The 26382-nt window shown below is 45.4% G+C and overlaps 1 protein-coding gene across 2 annotated transcripts in view; it reads right to left on the bottom strand.

The window, feature by feature from the left end:
- The window catches only part of POGLUT2 (protein O-glucosyltransferase 2), a 139587-nt gene extending 122414 nt beyond the window's left edge, over positions 1-17173 (bottom strand). Inside the window, exon 1 of one of the 2 annotated variants that reach the window (XM_073664229.1) lies at positions 16896-17173. In XM_073664229.1, the coding sequence (XP_073520330.1) occupies positions 16896-17068 (173 nt within the window). In that variant the 5' untranslated portion in view covers positions 17069-17173. Of the gene's footprint in view, positions 1-14012; positions 14451-16895 lie in introns of those variants that run through there. The other variant, XM_073664230.1, reaches the window with a different exon arrangement.
- Between the last annotated feature and the right edge of the window lie 9209 nt (positions 17174-26382).

The raw sequence follows: 26382 nt of genomic DNA, 5'->3' as shown, positions 1-26382 counted from the left end.
TTGGGTCATTTCTTGCTGGAGGACCCATGATCTTAGACTCAAACCAAGTTTTCTTACACTGAGTAGAACATTTCGCTCTAAAATCTCTTGATAATTCTCTGATTTCATAATTCCTGTGATACAATCAAGGCCTCCAGTACCAGACATAGCAAAGCAGCCCAATAGTATTATGGATCCTCCACCATGCTTAACTGTTGGTGAGGTGTTCTTTTCCTTATAAGCTTCACTGCACCATTTGTAAACAAACTGTTGCTGTGCATTGCCAAAAAGTTCTATTTGTTTTTCATCTGTCCACAGAACATTTTCCCAGAAGGATTGTGGTTTGTCGAGGTACTTTTTGGAAAAGATCAGTGGTTCCATTTTATGTCTTTTCTTCAGCAATGGTTTCTTCCTTGGCCTTTGCCCATAATGCTCTGCTTAGTTTAGTGTGCAGCGTAGCGTATGTGTTGAAACCATGACCCCAAACCATTCCAGGTTGGCCTTCAGGTCTTTGAATGTTTGACGTGGTGTTTTTTTTCACTATTCACATCAACCTTCGAAGACATCTCAATTTTCCTCTTTCTGCCACGTCCAGGGAGGTTCTTGACGGTTCCATGCTTGGCAAACTTCTTAATAACATTTCGAACTGTTGAAACTGGGTTACCGAAGGTCTTTGGAGATGGCCTTATACCCTTTGGAAGTCTTGTGTTTGCTAATAATAGCAGTTCTGATGTCCTCAGACAGCTCCTTTGTCTTCACAATTGTGACAAAGGAACAGGGACTGCCATGTGGTTTTTTAAAACACTGAAATTATCATTCATTGGCTAATTCATGTCACATGGGCAATTAATCACAGGTAAATCTGTTTTGTGATTTACCACAGTCGAGTCAAAATGTGTTTCCATAGTAAATTAATGTAAAGGGTGCCAATACCAGTGTTGGCAAGCTTTAGGTTTTTCTATTTTTTCCTCTCATTGTTTGTTTTTAAATTATTGTTTATCATTTGCGCTTTTGTATTTAACACGAATGCTCTATACAAAAAAATTGTTTTACTCTATTCATATTTTTCAGGAGATGTGTACTTAAACTTCATGGGGGCCAAAAACAATGAGCAGGACTGTATATATGACATACACAGCTGTATAATATAGAGGCGGTATAAAGGTGACATACAACTGTATGATATAGAGGAGGTATATAAGTGACATATAGACATATACATGGCTGTAAAATATAGAGGAGTTATATAGGTGTTATACAGCTGTATAATGTAGAGGAGGTATATAGGTGAAATACAGCTGTATGATATGGATGAAGTATATAAGTGACATATACAGTTTTATAATAGAGGAAGTACAGGTGCATCTCACTAAATTCTGAATATCATCAAAAAGTTAATTTATTTCAGCTCTTCAATACAAAAAGTGAAATTCATATATTATATAGAGTCATTACAAACAGAGTGATCTATTTCAAGTGTTTATTTCTGTTAACGTTGATGATTATGGCTTACAGCCAACGAAAACACAAAAGTCATTATCTCAGTAAATTAGAATACTTTATAACATTTATAAAATAATTAACAAAAAACACCTGCAAAGGCTTCCTAAGCCTCTAAAAAGGTCCCTTAGTCTGTTTCAGTAGGCACCACAATCATGGGGAAGACTGCTGACTTGACAGATGGCAGTCATTGACACACTCCACAAGGTCCAAGAGTTCCAATGTTCATTTGGAAATCAAGGTCCCAGAGTCTGGAGGAAGAGTGGAGTGGCTTGAGGTCTAGTGTGAAGTTTCCACAATCAGTGATGGTTTGGGGAGCCATGTCATCTGCTGGTCCACTGTGTTTCACCAAGACCAAAGTCGGCGCAGCCGTCTACCAGGAAATTTTAGAGCACTTCATGCTTCCCCCTGCCGACAAGCTTTTTGAAGATGCAAATTTCATTCTCCAGCAGGAGTTGGCACCTGTCCACATTGTCAAAAGTTCCAATACCTGGTTTAAAAACAACAGTATCACTGTGCTTGATTGGCCAGCAAACTCGCCTGACCTTAACCCCATAGATAATCTATGGGTATTGTCAAGAGGGAGATGAGAGACACCAGACCCAACAATGCAGACGAGCTGAAGGCTGCTATCAAAGCAACCTGGGCTTCCATAACACCTCAGCAGTGCCACAGGCTGATCGCCTCCATGCCACGCCGCATTGATGCAGTAATTGATGCAAAAGGAGCCCCGACCAAGTATTGAGTGCATTTACTGAACTTACATTTCAGTAGGCCCACATTTCGGATTTTAAAACATTTTTCAAGCTGTTGTTATAAAGTATTCTAATTTACTGAGAAAATGACTTGATTGTGTGTTTCTTCACTCTTCCTCCAGACTCTGGGACCTTGATTTCCAAATGAAAATTGGGACTCAGAAACATTGTGGACATCTGTCAAGTCAGCAGTCTTCCCCATGATTGTGGAGCCTACTGAAACAGACAAAGGGACCTTTTTAAACGCTTAAGAAGCCTTTGCAGGTGTTTTTTGTTAATTATTCTAATTTACTGAGATAATGACTTTTGTGTTTTCATTGGCTGTAAGCCATAATCATCAACATTAACAGAAATAAACACTTGAAATAGATCACTCTGTTTGTAATGACTCTATATAATATATGAGTTTCCCTTTTTGTACTGACGAACTGAAATAAATTAACTTCTTGATGATTGTAGCATCGGCGTCTCTGCCCCGTTCTAGGCAGAGACGCCGTCCCTCTCACCTCCCCGCTCCTGGCGCGGCGTCCTCCAGCGCTTCTCTCCCCGCTGCTTCCGGCACGCGCTCCTTCCCCGGCAGTGTGCTTAGGGCGTGCGCGCGCGCTCCCCCTCTCTTAAAGGGACCGCGCGCGCCGTCCTAAGGAGTCCCCGGCCAATTGCCGGAGGACCTCCCATATAAAAGGCACCTCCTCCAAAATGGAGGTGCCCGAGCAATGTTGTAGCACTGTTCACTACTCTGCTTCAGCCCTCAGGTCCCGTTGCCAGTTACCTGCCAGATTCCTGCCAGTCTGCTGTCTAATTCCTGCCTGATATCCTGCTACCTGCCTGCTAGCCTGAGGTCCGACGGTCTGCCCTCCAACTCCTGTCAGTCAGTCTAAGGACCAGCTTGCCCGCTCACCTGGGAGCGCACATCTTCTACCTGCCTGCTTGCCTGAGGTCCGACGGTCTGCCTTCCAACTCCTGTCAGTCTGTCTAAGGACCAGCTTGCCTGCTCACCTGGGAGCGCTCATCTGCTGCCTGTCTGCTAGCCTACCAGGAGGCTCTGCCGTCACGTGCTGTGACCACCCACCTGTCCAGAGACTCCTGCCCGCTCACCTGGGAGCGCTCATCTGCTACCTGTCTGTTGGTCTTCCTGGAGGCTCCGCCGTCACATGCTGTGACCACCCGTTTATCCAGAGACTCTCACCTGCTCACCTGGGAGCTCACGTCTATCATCTGCCGCCACAGGTCGTACCAATCCTTTACCCAGAGACTGCCCCGGTCACTTGCCGTGACCTCCTGCCCGTTCATCCAGAGACTGCCCCGGTCACTTGCCGTGACCTCCTGCCCGTTCATCCAGAGACTGCCCCGGTCACTTGCCGTGACCTCCTGTCCGTTCATTCAGAGACTGTCCCAGTCACCTGCTGTGACTGCCTGCCCGTCTACCCTGGTCGCCACCCGCTCCCTTACAAGGATCGCCCCCTTGTATAGTAGCTCAGAGGTTCCGCCTCCCAGACCCGTTACAATGATATTCTAATTTAGTGAGAGGCACCTGTATATAGGTTGCATAAAGCTGTATAGAGCTACTATATAGAGCAGGTATATAGGTCTCACATACAGCTGTATAGTATAGAAAATGTATATATGACATACGGCAGCATAGAGATGATACTGAATGCCGTGGGACTCTATGAGCTGTCCCAGGCCGAAGGAGTAGATGGAGAAGAGCAGGGGTCCTAGAACTGAACCTAGGGGGACACTGACAGATAGGGAGCGAGATGAGGAGGTGGTGTGTGAGTGGGAGACACTGAATGTCCAGTCTGTTAGGTATGATATGATGCGAAGAGATGAGAGAGTTTGTAGTAAGAGGGAATGGTCCACTGTGTCAAGGCAGATGACAGGTCCAGGAAGAGGAGGACAGAGTAGTGTCGCTTGGATTTGGCAGTTAGTAGGTCGTTGGTGACTTTAGTCAGGGCAGTTTCAGTGGAGTGATGCGGTCAGAAGCCAGACTGTAAGCAGTGAAGAGGGAGCAGGAGGAGAGGTGGAAGGACAGTTCATAATGGATGTGTTGTTCCAGTACTTTTGAGGCGTATGGGAGAAGTGATATGGGGCGATAACTAGTCAGAGAGGATGGGTCAAGGGAGGGCTTCTTGAGGATGGGTGTGATCGAGGCATATTTGAAGCATGAGTGGAAGACACCAGTTGTTAGTGACAGGTTGAAAAGGTGGATTAAGGTTGGGATGAGGATTGTGGTAAGGTTAGGGATGAGGTGGGACGGGATTGGGTCAAGTTTGCAGGTGGTGAGGTGTGATTTGGAGATTAAAGAGGAAACTTGATCGTCCGTAATGGTGGAGAAGCTGGTTTTGGAGAAGGAGGGTTGAGTAGATATGAGGAGGGGCTGTGGGGACTTTAGGCAAAAGCTTTGTCTGATGGTGTCAATCTTCTGCTTGAAGAATGAGGCAAAGTCTTCGGCTGAGATGAGAGGAGAGGGAGGAGGCGCTGGGGGACAGAGGAGAGAATTGAAAGTGTTGAATAGCGGTTTAGGGTTGTGAGACAGGGAGGATATGAGAGATGAGAAGTATGTTTGTTTTGCTGCATATATGACTGGATAATATAGAGGAGGTATATAGGTGACATAAACAGCAGTATAATATAGAGGAGGTGTATAGGTGACATATATGACTGTATAATATAGAGGCGATATATATGTAACTTATACAGTGGCATGTAAAAGTTTGGGCACCCCTGGTCAAAACTGATATTGTGAACAACATAGTTGAAGATGAAATGATCTCTAAAAGATCTAAAGTTAAAGGTGACATTTTCTTTGTATTTTAGGTAAAAAAAAATAGTCTTTTTTTTTTTCATTTTAAAAATTACAAAAAAGGAAAATGTGCCCATGCAAATATTTGGGCACCCTTGGAGATTTATGTGCTCAGATAACTTTGCCCAAGGTTTTATACAGGTGACATATACAGCTGTATAATATAGAGGTATATAGGTGCCATATATGACTGTATAATATAGAGGAGGTATATACGTGACATATACCGCTGTATAATATAGCTCTTGTATAGAGGTGACATTCAGCTGTATAATATAGAGCCAATATATAGGTGACATATACAGATCTATAATATAGAGGAGGTATATAGGTGACAAATCCAGCTGTATGATATAAAGGAGTTATATAGGTGACATACAGCTGTATAATATAGAGCCAGTATATAGGTGATATATACAGCTGTATAATATAGAGCCAGTATATAGGTGATATATACAGCTGTATAATATAGAGACAGTATATAGGTGACATACAGCTGTATAATATAGAGCCAGTATATAGGTAACATACACTGCTGAATAATATAGAGGATGTATATAGGTGACATATACTGCTTGATGTAAAGCGACTTGCTTGGCTCTCAAGAGGCAGACACAGAACACACAGTTCGGGTTAACTTCCTGCAGGTTTATTGTGCGGCATAAACTCCAACAGCGTCCCATAAAAATAAACAGTCCCCCTCGGGATTAACAGAAAAAAAAAAAGATAGCGTATAACAGAGTCCTTTAGCCAGCGAGGCTCTGCATGTTGCAGGTAGCACAGTGAAGTCTCAGCAACACCAGTCCTCTGGTGTTGCTCGCTGGCTTCAGCCCAACTCCCCTCTCCAGACCACACACTACAGCCAGAAAACAAAAATGACTGAGCATTTAAACCTTGCTCCACCACACCCGAGGGGAGGTAGGGGGAATGGCTTCACATATTCCCCCCCTCTGCCCAAAGCCAGGGGTTTGGGCACCTTCCGATACCAGGCATGGAATTCTAGAGAGGGCATTTGCGTTCCCGAGTAACTTCCCGGGCCTATGCTCACCATGAAAGTTAAAGTCCTGAAGACCTAGGAACCATCTAGTTATCCTGGCATTTTTACCCCTCTTTTCCAGCAACCATCTCAAAGAGGCATGGTCTGACACCAACTTAACCTTCCGGCCTAGTAGTTAGTATCTCAGTGTATCTACGGCCCACTTTATGGCTAAACACTCCTTTTCTACTATTGCGTAGTTCTTCTCACCGGATGAAAGCTTCCAGCTCAGATAGAGAATGGGATGTTCTGCTTACACAGTGCTAGCTTCAACTGTTGAAACGCCGTCTGTTTCCTCTGTCCCTTCACCATGGTTGATCTGGTGTCTTTTAGGAGATCCGTCAGCGGCGCAGCCATCATGGCAAAATCCGGGATATACCGCTGGTAATATCCCACCATTCCCAGGAACGCTCTTACTTGCTTCTTGGAGAGCGGTTGCGGCCAGGTCTGGATTGCCTCCACTTTGTTGACTTGCGGCTTTATTTCGCCTCTCCCGATGACATAGCCCAAGTACTTGGCCTCCTCTTTCCCAAAGGCATATTTTCTCGGATTTAAAGTAAATCCCGCCTTCCTCAGCGCATCCACAACAGCCTGTTGTTTAGGTAGATGACTAGCCCAGTCTGGGCTAAAGACTACAATTTTGTCAAGGTAGGCTGCGGCATACTTCTTATGTGGGGCTAGGATCCGATCCTAACCCTCTGGAAGGTGGCTGGGGCCCCCTGTAGTCCGAACGGCATCCGAGTGTATTCAAAGCACCCATCAGGTGTCGAGAAAGCCGTCTTCTCCTTGGCCGTCTGGGACATGGGGGATCAGCTAATAGCCCTTTGTCAGGTCAAGAGTGGTGATGTACCTCGCCGGTCCAAGCCTCTCGATGAGCTCGTCGACGAGGGGCATCGGGTATGCGTCACCCTTGGACACCTCATTTAGCCTGCGGTAGTCATTACAAAACATCCACTCTCTGTTGGGTTTTGGCACAAGGATGATTGGGCTCGACCACCCACTCTTTGACTCCTCTATCACACCGAGGTCTAACATCCTCTTCACCTCGGCCGAGATCACCTCCCGGAGTGTTTCCGGAATCCGGTATGGCTTCAGATTCACTCTTACATGTGGCTCTGTTAGCACGTCATGCTCTACCACCTGACACCTGAGTATGCCCAGGCAACTCTGAGAACAGCTCCCGATTCCGCTGTAGTAGTTCTCAACACTGTTGCTTCTGGGCCGGCGATAGAGTCTCTGCTATAGTGACCTCCTCCACCTTGCCTTCAGGAGTGGCTCCCAGGCAAGGAGTTTCCACAGGTTCCTGGTCCCGCCACAGCTTGAGCAAGTTCACATGGTATATTTAGTGCAGCTTTCTTCGGCCAGGCTGGTGGACTTTATAATTAACCTCGCTAACTTTCTCCACCACCTTGTATGGACTTTGCCATTTAGCCAGGAAGTTGCTCTCGACTGTAGGGATTAGCACCAAAACACGGTCCCCGGGCTGGAACTGCCTATCGGTTATAGACCCTTGCCTGGGCTTCCTGCGCCTGGAGGAAATGCATTTTTACGATTGGCATCACTTTCGCTATTCTTTCCTGCATCTGTGTGACATGTTCAATGATGCTCCGGTGTTGGCGTAACCTCAGCTTGCCAAGTTTCGTTAGCAATGTCCAGGAGCCCTCGTGGATATCGCACATACAGGAGCTCAAATGGATAAAAACCCGGTAGTGGCTTGTGGAAACTCCCTTACCGAGAGGAGCAGGAAGGGCAGGAGGTAGTCCCAGTCATGTGCATCCTTCTCTACGACTTTCTTGAGCATCGCTTTCAGGGTCTTGTTAAAGCGCTCTACTAAGCCGTCTGTCTGCGGATGGTAAACGGAGGTTTGCAGCTGGGTAATCTGGAGGACCTTGCACAGCTACTTTGTTACCTTGCTCATGAACGGGGTCCGTTAGGATTTCCTTCGGCAGACCTGTCCTGGCAAATATATGGACAAGTTCCCTGGCTATGCATTTACTTGATGAGTTTCTTAGCGGTAAAGCTTGTGGATATCGGATCGCATAATACATAATCACCAGAATGTATTGGTGGCCTCGGGCTGATTTGACTAAGGGCCCTACTAGATCCGTGGCAATCCTCTCAAAGGGGATCTCTATTACCGGTAGTGGAACTAATGGACTATGGAAGTGGGAAGAGGGAGCGGTTATTTGGCAGGTGGGGCAGGATCTACAATATTTCAGAATTTCTCGGTAACACCCTGGCCAATAAAACCTTCTTAATATCCTCTCCTGAGTTTTCTCGACCCCTAGGTGTACCCCCAGAACCATCTGCACGCTGATGACACCCAGATCTACCTCTCTGGCCCACACGTCACCTCTCTGCTGTCCAGAATCCCAGCATGTCTAGCAGCCATATCCTCCTCCTTCTTCTCCCGCTACCTCAAGCTCAATGTGGACAAAACTGAACTCATTATCTTTCCCCCATCTCGCATATCTTCCCCACCTGATCTATCTATCACAATAAACGACATCACTCTTTCCACTGTACCGACAATCCGCTGCCTCGGAGTAACCCTTGACTCTGCCCTGTCCTTCAAACCCCACATCCAAGCTCTCGCCACCACCTGTCGCCTCCAGCTCAAAAACATTTCCAGAATCCGTCCTTTCCTCAACCCTAACTCTACTAAACTGCTTGTGCATGCCCTCATCATCTCCCGCCTCGACTATTGCAATATCCTCCTCTGTGGCCTCCCTGCTAACACTCTCGCACCCCTCCAGTCCATCCTCAACTCTGCTGCACGACTCGTTCATCTCTCACCTCGCTATTCCTCTGCTAAGCCCCTTTGCAAATCGCTTCACTGGCTCCCAATTGCCCAGCGCATCCAGTTCAAACTACTAACACTGACCTACAAAGCCATCCATAACCTCTCTCCTCCGTACATCTCTGAACTAATCTCCCGATATATTCCCTCACGTAACCTCCGGTCCTCCCACGACCTCCTTCTCTCCTCCACACTTATCCGTTCCTCACGCAATCGCCTCCAAGATTTCTCCCGAATATCCCCCATCCTATGGAATTCTGTGCCTCAACACGTCCGATTATCCACCACATCCGGATCCTTCAGACGGAACCTGAAAACCCATCTCTTCAAGAAAGCTTACAGCCTGCAATGACCCCGCTGCCTCCTCAACAACGCCGAAGCTACTACTACTGCAACCCCCCAACCTACTGTCTCCTCCCTATTCCCGTAGAATGTAAGCCCGCAAGGGCAGGGTCCTCTTCCCTCCGTACCAGTCTATCATTGTTACTTTGTTTACTGTAGTGATATTCTTATTTTGTATGTAACCCCCTTATGTACAGCGCCATGGAATCAATGGCGCTATATAAATTAATAATAATAATAATAATATCTAGTACCCTCCTTCCGTATGGGCCCGACACTAACAGCTGTTCCACTATCTCACCGCCCCTTAGTTTGGCCACCCGATATAACAACTCCCCCTGCATTGCAAAGTGGGGGAACTTGGTGTCGGCCCCCGGCTATTGGGAAACCCCATTATATACAGTAACCTGGTCAAACGCCCCCTATGAGTACAGGTCTCGAACTTGAGCAGTCCCAAAGTTCTCTCCACACACATCTAACTCAGGGAGGTCGGCCTCCTCGGTCACTGTCTCGCCCTCATCGCCGGCAAGGATGCACAGTGGGAACTCATCCACTTGAGACTTCGTCTGGGGTTCTTCTCCAGGGACCTGGCTTTTGCCCAGGCTACTTAGTCCGGTTCCCTTTCCCACAAGTCCCAAAAAAAAGAAAAATCACGGCCCAGTATGACGGGATGTATCAGGTCCTTAACCACCACCTCGTGGGACTGGGCACCACAGTCTGTTCCCACTGTCACTGTGGCCACGGGATAGTGGTTGGCGTCCCCATAGATGCATCGAACGCCCACAGTTCTGGAAGGGACCAACTGGTGGGGAAGGGTAGCTCTGATTAAGTCCAACAGCCCAAGCACCTTTACTCCATTAATGAACATGGCACACGCCTGCGGCCCCTCGCTGGGTCGACAGTCCACACTGCAGGCTGGATAAGCATAATAGGAGACCCGTCTGCCTAGGCTGCAGTTCATGGGCTCAGGGGACATATGACATCGGGCGGCAACGTGTCCAGGGTTGTGACACCATCAACAGACTATATCTTTAATAATCGTCCTTGCGGCACCTTCAGTGGAAGTGGGACGCCCCCCAGTGGTGACTCTAGACCCCTTCTGTGGTGAACCCACCCCCTTTTGGGTATCCCAGTACGGGGAAGTGACTGTATTCGGTTTCCCAAGGGATTTCTCAACCACCTGGTACCTCTCTTCCATACCGATGAAGTCATCTGTATTATGGGGATCGCCCTGGGCAACCCAAGTCTCCCGTTGCAGGTAGCACAGTGAAGTCTCAGCAACACCAGTCCTCCGGTGTTGCTCTCTGGCTTCAGCCCAACACAGCCTAGAGACTTCCCTCTCCAGACCACACACACACTACAGCCAGGAAACAAAAATGACTGAGCATTTAAACCTTGCTCCGCCACATCCTGAGGGGAGGTAGGGGGAATGGCTTCCCACCCTCTTTGCCATTCCCATAAACCCACACCCTTTAAGAGAGTTAACCCCCAGCATATAACATGCTGGCAGAAATTTAGAAGTTTTAGTTCACACAGGAGAGCAACCTGAGTGACACATATATACGAGGGGAGGTAACACCAGTGACTCTGTCACAAGCTGTATAATATAGAAGAGGTATATAGGTGACATATACAGCTGTATATTATTGAGGTATATAGGTAACATATACAGCTGTATAATATAGAGCCAGTATATAGATGGCATATACAGCTGTATAATATAGAGGAGGTATATAGGTTACATATACAGCTCTATAGTATAGAGGAATGCTATTGGTGACATATACAGCTGTATAATATAGAGGAGGCATTTAGGCGACATATGCAGCTGTATAATATAGAGCCAGTCTATAGATTATATATACAGCTGTATAATATAGAGGATGTACAGTGGGGAAAAAAAAGTATTTAGTCAGCCACCAATTGTGCAAGTTCTCCCACTTAAAAAGATGAGAGGCCTGTAATTGACATCATAGGTAGACCTCAACTATGAGAGACAAAATGAGAATACAAATCCTGAAAATCACATTGTCTGATTTGGAAAGAATTTTTTTTCAAATTTTGGTGGAAAATAAGTATTTGGTCAATTACAAACAAGCAAGATTTCTGGCTCTCATAGACCTGTAACTTCTTCTTTAAGAGGCTCCTCTGTCCTCCACTCATTACCTGTAGTACTGGCACCTGTTTAAACTTGTTATCAGTATAAAAGACAGCTGTCCGCAACCTCAATCAGCCACACTCCAAACTCCACTATGGTGAAGACCAAAGAGCTGTCGAAGGACACCAGAAACAAAATTGTAGCCCTGCACCAGGCTGGGAAGACTGAATCTGCAATAGGCAAGCAGCTTGGTATGAAGAAATCAACTGTGGGAGCAATAATTAGAAAATGGAAGACATACAAGACCACTGATAATCTCCCTCGATCTGGGGCTCCACACAAGATCTCACCCCGTGGGGTCAAAATGATCTCAAGAATGGTGAGCAAAAATCCCAGAACCACACAGGGGGACCTAGTGAATGATCTGCAGAGAGCTGGGACCAACGATACACAGGCTACCATCAGTAACACACTACGCCGCCAGGGACTCAGATCCTGCAGTGCCAGACGTGTCCCCCTGCTTAAGCCATTACATGTCCGGGCCCGTCTGAAGTTTGCTAGAAAGCATTTGGATGATCCAGAAGAGTATTGGGAGAATGTCATATGGTCAGATGAAACCAAAGTAGAACTGTTTGGTAGAAACACAACTCGCGGTGTTTGGAGGAGAAAGATTGCTGAGTTGCATCCAAAGAATACCATACCTACTGTGAAACATGGGGGTGGCAACATCATGATTTGGGGCTGTTTCTCTGCCAAGGGACCAGGACGACTGATCCATGTACATGAGAGAATGAATGGGGTTATGTACCATGAGATTTTGAGTGCAAACCTCCTTCCAAGGGCATTGAAGATGAAACATGGCTGGGTCTTCCAGCATGACAATGATCCCAAGCACACCGCCAGGGCAACGAAGGAGTGGCTTCGTAAGAAGCACTTCAAGGTCCTGGAGTGGCCTAGCCAGTCTCCAGATCTAAACCCTACAGAAAACCTTTGGAGGGAGTTGAAAGTCTGTGCTGCCCAGCGACAACCCAAAAACATCACTGCTCTAGAGGAGATCTGCATGGAGGAATGGGCCAACATACCAGCAACAGTGTGTGCCAATCTTGTGAAGACTTACAGAAAATGTTTGACCTCTGTCATTGCCAACAAAGGATATATAACAAAGTATTGAGATGAACTTTTGTAATTGACCAAATACTTATTTTCCACCAAAATTTGAAAAAAAATTCTTTCCAAATCAGACAATGTGATTTTCAGGATTTATTTGGGAGAACTTGCACAATTGGTGGCTGAATAAATAATTTTTCCCCACTGTATATAGGTGACAAATACAGCTGTGTAATATAGAGGAGGTATATAGGTGACATATACCGCTGTATAATATAGAGGATGCATATAGGTGACATATACTGCTCTATAGTATAGAGGAATGCTATCGGTGACATATACAGCTGTATAATATAGAGGAGATATATAGGTGACATATACAGCTGTATAATATAGAGGAGGTATATAGGTGACACATACAGCTGTATAATATACAGGAGGTATACAAGTGATATATACAGCTGTATGATATAGAGGAGGTATATAGGTGACATACAGCTGTATAATATAGAGGATGTATATAGGTGACATATACAGCTGTATGATATAGAGGATGTATATAGGCAACATATACAGCTGTATGATATAGAGGATGTATATAGGCGACATATACAGCTGTATGATATAGAGGATGTATATAGGTGACATATACAGCTGTATGATATAGAGGATGTATATAGGTGACATATACAGCTGTATGATATAGAGGATGTATATAGGTGACATATACAGCTGTATGATATAGAGCAGGGTTCCCCAACTCCAGTCCTCAAGGCCCACCAACAGGTCATGTTTTCAGGATTTCCTTAGTAATTCCATCACCTGTGCAATACTAAGGAAATCCTGAAAACATGACCTGTTGGTGGGCCTTGAGGACTGGAGTTGGGGAACCCTGATATAGAGGCTGTATATAGGTGACATATACAGCTGTATAATATAGAGGATGTATATAGGTGACATATACAGCTGTATGATATAGAGGATATATACAGCTGTATGATATAGAGGAGGTATATAGGTGACATATACAGCTGTATGATATAGAGGATGTATATAGGTGACATATACAGCTGTATGATATAGAGGATGTATATAGGTGACATATACGGCTGTATATTAGAGGTATATAGGTGACATATACGGCTGTATATTAGAGGTATATACGGCTGTATAGTAGAGGTATATAGGTGACATATACGGCTGTATAGTAGAGGTATATAGGTGACATATACGGCTGTATAGTAGAGGTATATAGGTGACATATACGGCTGTATAGTAGAGGTATATAGGTGACATATACGGCTTGTAAGGCAGCGCTCGTCATCATACTGGGGGTAACTCGCTTCGCTGCGTCAATCAATGCACACGTGCAATGTCTTTACGTTTTTCACACAGTGTTGCAGTTTATTATGGCACTTCATAAACCGCTGTTCACACACAGTTCATCTTAGTCCGCCACCGGCAGGTTTACACACATAAACAATTCATGAGCCAAGTGGCACACCGGCCCACTTGCTCCAGGGTACAGCTTACGGCAAGGTAATAAAGTAGCAATGTTCATATCACAATGTCCATATAGCACCGGGTATTACCTTTGCCAGGTATAGCTGTCTCAGTCCGTTACTCTTCCACCACTGTGGCTCCGCGGCTTCCCAGGTAGGGGTCTCCAGCCGTCGTTCCCTCAAAGGCCACTGACATCCACACAGGATCTAGGCTCTGCCTTCCAGGACTCTTACTCAAGCCAGCTCTCCCTCAAAGGCCACTGACATCCGCACAGGATCCAGGCTCGACCTTTCAGGTACCAGGCTTCACTTCAAAGCTGCTGCCTTCCAAGGCCACTAGCATCCGCACAGGATCTAGTCTTTGCCTTCAGGCTGCCAGGATTCACGGTATCCCACACACATGGGGAACAGGCCTCACGCCTCTCACACCGAACACACCTGTCTCAAATTAAGCAGGTTTATATATGCTGTGCACAGACAGCCTCATACTGACAGGACCTTGCTGATGTCACAGTCATGTGATCAGTCAGCTGTGTGTATAGGTCCTGTGTGCTGTCCCAGTCATGTATACAGAGCTTTACTGTGCATGCAGGACCTGGGTGATGTCACAGTCATGTGACCAGTCAGATAAAGGGGAAGGTACATGGTCCAGTAAGCACATCCTGGACCATTTACAGTAATGCTAGCAACCTGCTGCATTACAGGCTGTATAGTAGAGGTATATAGGTGACATATACGGCTGTATAATAGAGGTATATAGGTGACATATACGGCTGTATAGTAGAGGTATATAGGTGACATACGGCTGTATAGTAGAGGTATATAGGTGACATATATGGCTGTATAGTAGAGGTATATAGGTGACATATACGGCTGTATAATAGAGGTATATAGGTGACATATATGGCTGTATAGTAGAGGTATATAGGTGACATATACGGCTGTATAGTAGAGGTATATAGGTGACATATACGGCTGTATAATAGAGGTATATAGGTGACATATACGGCTGTATAATATAGAGGAGGTATATAGGTGACATATACAGCTGTATGATATAGAGAGGAGGTATATAGCTGACATATACAGCTGTATAATATAGAGGATGCATATAGGTGACATATACTGCTCTATAGTATAGAGGAATGCTATCGGTGACATATACAGCTGTATAATATAGAAGAGGTATATAGGTGACATATACAGCTGTATAATATAGAGAGGAGGTATATAGCTGACATATACAGCTGTATAATATAGAGGAGATATATAGGTGACATATACAGCTGTATAATGTAAAGGAGGTATATAGGCGACACATACAGCTGTATAATATAGAGGAGGTATATAGGTGACACATACAGCTGTATAATATAGAGGAGGTATATAGGTGATATACAGCTGTATAATATAGAGGAGGTATACAAGTGATATATACAGCTGTATGATATAGAGGAGGTATATAGGTGACATATACAGCTGTATGATATAGAGGATGTATATAGGTGACATATACAGCTGTATGATATAGAGGATGTATATAGGCGACACATACAGCTGTATAATATAGAGGAGGTATATAGGTGACACATACAGCTGTATAATATAGAGGAGGTATATAGGTGATATACAGCTGTATAATATAGAGGAGGTATACAAGTGATATATACAGCTGTATGATATAGAGGAGGTATATAGGTGACATATACAGCTGTATGATATAGAGCAGGGTTCCCCAACTCCAGTCCTCAAGGCCCACCAACAGGTCATGTTTTCAGGATTTCCTTAGTAATTCCATCACCTGTGCAATACTAAGGAAATCCTGAAAACATGACCTGTTGGTGGGCCTTGAGGACTGGAGTTGGGGAACCCTGATATAGAGGATGTATATAGGTGACATATACAGCTGTATAATATAGAGGATGTATATAGGTGACATATACAGCTGTATGATATAGAGGATGTATATAGGTGACATATACAGCTGTATGATATAGAGGAGGTATATAGGTGACATATACAGCTGTATGATATAGAGGATGTATATAGGTGACATATACAGCTGTATGATATAGAGGAGGTATATAGGTGACATATACAGCTGTATGATATAGAGGATGTATATAGGTGACATATACAGCTGTATGATATAGAGGATGTATATAGGTGACACATACAGCTGTATAATAGAGGTATATAGGTGACATATACGGCTGTATAGTAGAGGTATATAGGTGACATATACGGCTGTATAGTAGAGGTATATAGGTGACATATACGGCTGTATAGTAGAGGTATATAGGTGACATATACGGCTGTATAGTAGAGGTATATAGGTGACATATACGGCTGTATAATAGAGGTATATAGGTGACATATACGGCTGTATAGTAGAGGTATATAGGTGACATATACGGCTGTATAGTAGAGGTATATAGGTGACATATATGGCTGTATAGTAGAGGTATATAGGTGACATATACGGCTGTATAATAGAGGTATATAGGTGACATATATGGCTGTATAGTAGAGGTATATAGGTGACATATACGGCTGTATAGTAGAGGTATATAGGTGACATATACGGCTGTATAATAGAGGTATATAGGTGACATATACGGCTGTATAATAGAGGTATATAGGTGACATATACGGCTGTATAATAGAGGTATATAGGTGACATATACGGCTGTATAATAGAGGTATATAGGTGACATATACGGCTGTATAATAGAGGTATATAGGTCTCATATACGGCTGCACAGTACAGTTACATGAGTCTGGCCTTTCGCTGATGTTCATACACGATAACAGAAGTACAACAGTTTGGCTCCATGTTCCCCCATTTCCCCTCCACATAACATCACATAGTAGGAGGGACTGTTAGACATAGTTGCCATTTGTGGAATTAGTAACATTCTTGGTTGCCATGGACACCGCCGACCTCACTTTCCGGCACAGTTGTGTACTTACTTGTTGCCTTGTGTGTCCGCTGCCTGGATGTAGAAATACCGTGCAGGAAGCGCAGCCTCCCCCCGCAGCCCCGGACCCCATACTCTGCTGAGCTCCGCACTCACAGCCGGGGGGCTCTCGGTGCCGCTCAGGGGGGCTGCTATAGCGGCTACTACCAGGAGCTGCCAGAACATGGGCAACACTCAGTGCAGCCGGAGCGTGGGGCGGGAGAGTAGGAGCTGCTGTGCAGCCTCCAGATGTGCGCAGTGTGCGGGGAGATGGGAGGAGGCGGAGATCAGCGGCTGCTGTGCGCTGCTGCTCCTGCTGGGGACATCCCTGCCGGCAGGCACTCATAATGTCTGCAGAATTTACCTCAGCTGTCGGCTCCATGGTGTGGAGTCTGCCTCTCACAGCCGGGATCATCCAGGCAAACAAGTTTCAAGGGACCTCAGACTATGTTCACACCAGTTTATTGAGTTTGTTTTTAGCAAACCTGAAACGCATGCAAAACTCTTCCACTTCATATCTGTGGCAGCTCCACTAGGGAATGTTCACTGTTTGGAGCAGAAAATCTCCAACTCCTCCCTCCAAGGTTCCACTCCAAAAATTCAGCAAGACCATTCCGAGCCCATCCATTATTTCTGCCTGCTTTGGTGTGAATACCCCTCAAATAGTGACTTTATGATTTGTAACATTCATTTACCAGTTTGCGCCTTTTTTCTAGTTGTCTTTCGTGGTTCTGTTTTCCGATTGTTCCTTCACTGGCTTTTCCCGATGTTTTACATTCACTAATTGCTGCTTTTTGAAAAAGTTGCTAAATTTGATTCAACACTCCTCCCCACCCGAAACACAACTCTCCTCCCCACCCCAGACACAACTCCCCCCCCCCCACTCGAAACACAACACTCCTCCCCACCCGAAACACAACTCTCCTCCCCACCCGAAACACAACTCTCCTCCCCACCCGAAACACAACGCTCCCCCCCCACCCGAAACACAACTCTCCTCCCCACCCGAAACACAACTCTCCTCCCCACCCGAAACACAACGCTCCCCCCCACCCGAAACACAACTCTCCTCCCCACCCGAAACACAACTCTCCTCCCCACCCGAAACACAACTCTCCTCCCCACCCGAAACACAACGCTCCCCCCCACCCGAAACACAACTCCCCCCCCACCCGAAACACAACGCTCCTCCCCACCCGAAACACAACGCTCCCCCCCACCCGAAACACAACTCTCCTCCCCACCCCAGACACAACTCCCCCCCCCCCACTCGAAACACAACACTCCTCCCCACCCGAAACACAACTCTCCTCCCCACCCGAAACACAACTCTCCTCCCCACCCGAAACACAACTCTCCTCCCCACCCGAAACACAACGCTCCCCCCCACCCGAAACACAACGCTCCTCCCCACCCGAAACACAACGCTCCCCCCCACCCGAAACACAACTCTCCCCCCCACCCGAAACACAACGCTCCTCCCCACCCGAAACACAACTCTCCTCCCCACCCGAAACACAACGCTCCTCCCCACCCGAAACACAACTCTCCTCCCCACCCGAAACACAACGCTCCCCCCCACCCGAAACACAACGCTCCTCCCCACCTGAAACACAACTCTCCTCCCCACCCGAAACACAACTCTCCTCCCCACCCGAAACACAACGCTCCCCCCCACCCGAAACACAACTCTCCTCCCCACCCGAAACACAACGCTCCCCCCCCACCCGAAACACAACTCTCCCCCCCACCCGAAACACAACTCTCCTCCCCACCCGAAACACAACTCTCCTCCCCACCCGAAACACAACTCTCCTCCCCACCCGAAACACAACGCTCCCCCCCACCCGAAACACAACTCTCCCCCCCACCCGAAACACAACGCTCCTCCCCACCCGAAACACAACGCTCCCCCCCACCCGAAACACAACTCTCCCCCCCACCCGAAACACAACGCTCCTCCCCACCCGAAACACAACGCTCCTCCCCACCCGAAACACAACGCTCCTCCCCACCCGAAACACAACTCTCCTCCCCACCCGAAACACAACGCTCCCCCCCCACCCGAAACACAACGCTCCTCCCCACCTGAAACACAACTCTCCTCCCCACCCGAAGCACAACTCTCCTCCCCACCCGAAACACAACGCTCCCCCCCACCCGAAACACAACTCTCCTCCCCACCCGAAACACAACGCTCCCCCCCCACCCGAAACACAACTCTCCCCCCCACCCGAAACACAACTCTCCTCCCCACCCGAAACACAACTCTCCTCCCCACCCGAAACACAACGCTCCCCCCCACCCGAAACACAACGCTCCCCCCCACCCGAAACACAACTCTCCCCCCCACCCGAAACACAACTCTCCTCCCCACCCGAAACACCGCCCCAAGTGTTCTTATGTACGCCGCTAAATATCACTTTATTTGCGTCATTTTGAAAAATGTGTGACTTTTGCCTCAAGAAGTCGCAATAACAGTTAAAGGCATAAAAAAAATAAAATGTTGGGCTTTGCACCAAATTGCGTGCACCTTTTTTAAAAAATTTGGTGCAAAAAGCCAAAGTTAAAAAAGAAAAGTGAATAAAAAACCCCGCAAATGATGAATTGGCCCACAGTATGCGTATACCTTTCCTGTTTATATGATGGGGGGGGATACCCCCGAATTCACCGCAGGTACAGACCTCAGATCGTCACACAGCGTCTCGGCTTCCACTTCTGCTGTTGCCTGGAGCATTTGGACTGTTTGCACCGAAGTCTGTGCCCGTTATTAACTAATGGTGAATATGATGAATATTGATTCCTTGGTTTGAATATTGATTCTATGAATATATTCTGAGGTCATTGTAAAAGATTGAAAAATAATCATAAAGGAAACTACTTCAACAGACTGGATGTGGTTTATGCCGTGTATTATGTAGTTTGGACTTTGGAGAGGAGCGACTGCATTTCAGAGTAAGTCTAGTTTACCTTGCTATTCACACCTCTGCATTTTTCCAGCAGCACGGATGATAAGTGCCGAAATAAGTATATGGCTCCATGAAAAACATGGACAGCACACGGATGGCATGTGTGTTTTCAGTGTGCTGTCTGTAAGGCCTCATTCATAGGTCCTTTTTGCACGTACATGGTTTTCATCAATACAACACATACCCATTATAGTTTATGGTGTTGTTGACATGTCCATGTTTTCTCACAGACCGTGTGTCCATACAAAACTTACAGAGACATGTCCGTTTTTCTTTGGTATCACGAATGAAGAATGCCGATACAAGTCTTTGGGTCCGTGAAAAATACGTACAGCACATGGATGTCATCAGTGTTCTGTCAGTATTTAACATTGCAAAATAGGAGAAGCTTTGTAGTTTATTTCTTTATCCATCCATGAAAAACACTGATCACGCACAGACCATACACTGATGACACATGGACCATACACTGATGACACACGGACCATACACTGATGACACACGGACCATACACTGATGACACACGGACCATACACTGATGACACACGGACCCAAAACACTGATGACTCTAGTACCAATTGTTTTGTGGAAGTGAAAAACACTGATGTTTGAATGAGGCCTTAGGAAAAGAAAAACTCCACGAGAAAGGAGCATTTCCTGAAGTGCTTTCCAGCTAAAAAAATGTCACTTTTGAAACCACACAAAACTCTCGTGCACATAGCCTGCGGGCTCATTCAGACGTCAGTCTTTCATGTTCGAGTTCACAGTCCGAACGAATATAATCTATGGGACTGGTCACATACCTGTGTATTTTTGTGGACCGAGTGATCCGCACAAGATCATGGAGATAGGTCGGATTTTGATTTGAGTCATAGAACTAAATGGCCAATGCAAGTCTATGGGTCTGTGAAAAAATTGGACGGCACACAGATGCCATCCGTGTACTGTTCATTTTTCACTGACAGGTAGGAGAAACATGAGAAAACTCCATCAGGTTTATGATATAAGGATACATGCACACATCGACTGAAATCTGCCTGAAAAAGCGCCACAAAAAAATAACAAAGTCAAAACGACTCATGCTCATGATCCATCTTATGTCGCTTCTTCTAACCTCTTCAGGGTTCGGAAACCTTGAAGCGGTTAAAAGAAGTAACATGTTCATTCTTTGGGTGGCTTTTTTTGGAAGCTGCATGCCCTATATACTTAAAAGTATAGAGCAAAGACGCTGCCGGCAAAGCCGCTGCATGAAACCACAGCAAAACTGCCAGTAAAGCCGCTGCAAGAGAACCTTTGCTGTCTTTTTCCTGAAACAGCTTCGCCTCAGGAATCTTGATGATTCTGCCGGCGTCTTAAAGATGCCTTGTAGACATGTCCAAACTTTGATAGTAGAAACTGACATGCCAACCAAACTCAGATGAAAATCTGATCAATAGTACTGATGAAATTTGTAAGGTTTTTTTGCATATGAGAAAAATTACTAATATCTGAATGAGGCCTTAGACTTTATATAGGAAGGCTGACTACATTGCGTTTCTACAGCCATTTATTCAGCTTTTCTTGATGTTGTTCTACTGAAAACTACACCATTTATGGTGTCCTAATGATGCCTGGGGCAAAGATGGCAGACACATCAGTGTTTTCTCCCAAATAGCCCCACGCTGACCCAGCACTGTCACACACCTCCAGCTGGTAAGCAGTGATGAGTGGTGGGGCAATGCGGAGGGAAAAGACTGTGGACAGCACGGCAGATAACATCTGCACTTCATACGTAGGTAATAGCCAGTTGGCTAATGCTTCATTTACACTAGCCGATTTCAGGCCAGACACAACCGAATGACTGTATTCAAGTTGTTCAGCGCTCGTTTACGGGTTGGTCTGCACAGGTCAACGAAAAAACGATGGGAACAGCAAAATCGCTAATACGGTCATTCTGTCCCCCTATACGGTATATGTTATCATCATATGCTCATTATGCACATAATCTGTTTACACAGGATGATGTGCGGCAGATAACAATCATTTTTAGGAATGCATAAAAAATCAAACCACTCGACAAACAAGTCATGGCCATGCTTAAACAAGTAGGGACCAGCTCTTCTATGAATTCTTGTTCATTTAAAAGGGCTTCAAAGCACCACTCCAGCACTTTTTTTTTTTTTTTATTTCACCGCCAGAGTGGTATCACTAATTTCTGTTCTCTGCCCCTAGAAAAATGCCAGCTGTCGTATTCTGCTGTTCCTGGCACCACTCTGGTCCCATTCTGCCATCTTGTGACTATATCTTCTGACTGACCAGAATTCACAGCTAACATTCCCACGCTCTCAGTCTCGTTCTGGCTCTCATAGACTTACATTGAGAAGTGACTTCTGGTCCTCTCAGCAAACACTGGATCTATCCGGCTAGTCACAGCTAGAAAAAGATGAACACAAGCGGTGCCGAGAACAGCAAGAGACAGTGGCTGGTAAGAATTTTACTATGGGCAGGGGTCATGCATTAGTGATACCGTTCTGGTGGTCTAATAAATAAAAAAAAACGCCAGAGTGCTGCTTTAAGGCATGTGCTCTGAAACCAGCAGCTCAACTATAAGGCCTCATTCAGAATCATGTACAGTGGGGAAAATAAGTATTTGATACACTGCCAAGTTTGCAAGTTTTCCCACCTTCAAAGAATGGAGAGGTCTGTAATTTTTATCGTAGGTACACTTCAACTGTGAGAGACAGAAAAAATCCAGAAAATCACATTGTAGGATTTTTACATAATTAATTTGCATTTTATTGCATGAAATAAGTATTTGATCACCTACCAACCAGCAAGAATTCTGGCTTTCATAGACCTGTTAATTTTTCTTTAAGAAGCCCTCCTACTCTGCACTCATTAATACAAAACCTGGGAGTCTGAACTGAAACGTAAATTGATGTGCATGCAAAATGTAAATGCATGTTCACATAAGGCCACTAGACAGAGAAAAACCAAAGACAAGCAAAATACCCAAATAACGGGAAGTAAATGGATAAATCGCACAGTGCAAAAATAATAAATAATAAAGGGTATTTAGTTAACATAATTTTGATCAAAATAATGTAAAAGCCATCACACCACGTCACGGTAACCCTTATGGGACAGTCCTAACTCTAATATTAAAACCTTACCATTTGTACTCCCTTGAGAAAGCAACGCACTGTCAACGTGAAACGCGCGTTGGGAAGTTGTTTTAGCACCCTTTCATCCCACTGGGGGGTCTCCTATCCTTGGGTAAGTGTCCACTACTGGTTTCACTTTTGTTCCAGTTCAGCACAATTTTTCAGGAGGGCTATCATTCAGTGTTCCCTCTGATTGGCTTTTGATTAGCTATGGGGTGTTTTAGCAGCATTTTCTGGTCCCCTTCATCTAATGTTACCTCCTAATAGTCTTTCTGCTAGGTGGTTAATGTGCTGATAGGTGGCTTTTGTATACTTGTTAACTTCATTACCTTCCACTTTACTCCTTGGAGTGGTTATCCGTTTGGGGTGTCTGCTTCTGTCTTGTACACATTGAAGATGTTTTATTGACTCTATGTGAAATTTTTACAATTTATATATTTATTTAATAAAGAATTTTCGTATTTGCATTTAAAAGCTCTTGTTGTCTCCTGTTATTATACTCATTAATACCTGTATTACTTGCACCTGTTTGGGCTCATTACCTATATAAAGACACCTGTCCACACAATCAATCACACTCCAACCTCTCCACCATGGCCAATACCAAAGAGGTGTCTAAGGACATCAGGGACAAAATTGTAAACCTGCACAAGGCTGGGATTGGCCACAGGACAATAGGCAAGCTGCTTGGTGAGAAGGCAACAACTGTTGGCACAGTTATTAAAAAATAGAAGAAACACAAGATGTCTCCATTCTTTGTAGGTGGGAAAACTTGCAAAGTCAGTGGTATCAAATACTTATTTTCCCAATTGTACGTGTTCTATCTGTGATTTTCATGGATAGTACACGTACCCATTATAGTCAATTTTGTTATTCACATGTCCATGTAACGCTTTTGATCGGAGTCTGAGATCAAAATTATACATGTAAGTCTATGGATCTGTGAAAGTCATGGACAGCACACGGATTACATCAGTGCATAGTCCGAGTGCTGTCCGTGATTAACATTGTGATGAATAAGAGAAGCTTTTTAATTTATTTTTGAAAATTACTGATGACACACTGTTGGTGAAAACCGACACACCGACCAAACACTGATGACACTTGGACTGTTTTTTTTGTGCACATCAGTAGCGTAGCCCCGCACTCAGAATGGCCCACCTAGAGCTACTACCCTTACCTGTATTGTTGTGTGCAGCGCAGGGAGACATGATCTACCTACACAATTCTGTTCTGTTGCTTTAAGCCTGTGGTTTTCAGAACATCTGAGGCGCAAATGCACACGCAGGACGTCAGACTTCTTGCATGGTGATGTTATTGTGCCACCCCGGGACTCTGATGTCCTGTGTGTGCTCCAGCGCTATGACAGCACGTTGGTCTGCCCAAGCCTTGCCATCATTAGGATTTTGGCTTAGGTGAGTATTTGTTTTTTTTATTAAAACTTGTGGGGGCATCATAAACAATGGGAGACTCTGATACGAGAGGGGCTCATACATTATAGGGACTATTATGGGGACCCATATAAAGTGTAGAGGTAAATTAAATCGTTTGGGAGCTAATGCAGTTGCCATTATACAGTTTGGGGGCTAATGCAACAGCCATTATTCAGTTTGGGGGCTAATGCGGGGAAAATTATACAGTTTGAGGGCTAATGTGAGGGCCATTATACAGCGTGAAAACTAATACAGGGGCCATTGTAAAGTTTGGGGGCTAATACAGTGGCCATTATACAGTTTTGGGGGCTAATATTGGTGCCAGTGGCGTAACGACCACGGTCGCCGCTGCGACCGAGCCTGGTGGGTGAGGGCCGGGGTCCACCAACACCAGCAAAAGCTTCAACTGTATTGCGGCTCATGGGTCCGCACACTACAATACACGCTGCTGGCCAATCAGAGGCCAACAGCTGACGTCACGTGACTGGACGCATGGCAGTGACATCACACGCTCCCGTTGCATGCCGGAGTCAACTGCTGGCTTCACAAGAGGAAGCACATGGCGCTAAAGTGAAGGAGCAGTGAGTATTTATTCATGTTTTAAATATTGGGTGCATTTTACTACTATGGATGACAATGGGGTGCATTATACTACTATGGAAGACAATGGGGGTGCATTATACTACTAAGGATGATAATGGTGTGCATTATACTTTATAGGATGACTATGGGGGTACATTATATTTTATAGGATAACTATGGGGGTGCATTATACTTTATAGGATGACTATGGAGGTACATTATACTTTATGGAAGACTATGGGGGTGCATTATACTACTATGGATGACTATGGGGGTGCATTATACTACTATGGATGACTATGGGTGCATTATACTTTATAGGATGACTGGGGTGCATTACACTACTATATATATGACTATGCACTATATTACTATGGATGACTATGGGGTGCATTATACTTTGTGGATGACTATGGGCTGTGCATTACACTTTAAGGAGGATTATGGGCTGTGCATTATACTACATGGATGACTAAGCTGTGCAGTATATTATATGGAGGGCTATGGGATGCATTATACTATATGGAGGACAATGGGGGGTGCATTATACTTCTTCTATGGAGCCCCGTGACTTCTACATACTGTCACGCAAGGTGTGGGAAAGACTTAGTGCAACACAAAGGGAAGAGGGAAAGGGAGCCCAGACTCTAGGGAAAGGGGGGAAGTGGAGACCTCCTAGGTTAATCTAGCGTCACCCTGTCTCCCCTAACGTCCCTGTATTGGCTCTCAACCAATCACCGCACGCGTACCTCGCCCTGTCTTTCCCTGGGGTTAGGCTCAGGCTAGGGAAGGGAGGAGATGAGCATTAGTCGATATCCACGAAACTGTATAGACAACAAGGAAGGACAAACAGGGGGAAATAGCTTATCTTTAGATGACTCCAGACAAATGCATAAACGTCCTCAAACTCCAGAGAAGACAAAGTACTGCTCTTGCTAAAGCCTCTAGAACACACCAGGCCTGGGAGTTAATTAGCCAGAGGGAGGTAGCCGCTGGGTGCTAGAGACAGCCTCTTAGAAGATGGCTGTAATGCCAAACATAGAGATTTCCTGAAACCAACTGCAGGGCGACTGTCTGTCACTTCTGACACACCCGTGACACGTACGCCCCTGGTGAGTAAAATAGTTTAGTCTCTTCTATACATTAAAGAACAGCATCAGAAAGGGGGATATATACCAGGATGGAGATGTATATGCCAGGATGGGGCCCAGGATAAGGGACATATAGCAGAATGGGCGATATATATATCAGAATGGTGCCAGGATGAGGGACATATATACCCGGATGGAGGACACATATATATATAATTTATTCAGGATGGGAGGGGCGCCCGGTCCAAATCTTGCACTGAGGCTCATCAGACTCTAGTTATG

This window comes from Phyllobates terribilis, unplaced genomic scaffold (genome assembly GCF_046119375.1).
Source record: "Phyllobates terribilis strain yellow unplaced genomic scaffold, ASM4611937v1 Scaffold_2__4_contigs__length_985480577, whole genome shotgun sequence".
NCBI classification, from domain to species: Eukaryota; Metazoa; Chordata; class Amphibia; order Anura; family Dendrobatidae; genus Phyllobates; species Phyllobates terribilis.
Note: the sequence above shows the minus strand (reverse complement) of the source record. Positions and strands in the feature narration are given on the sequence as shown.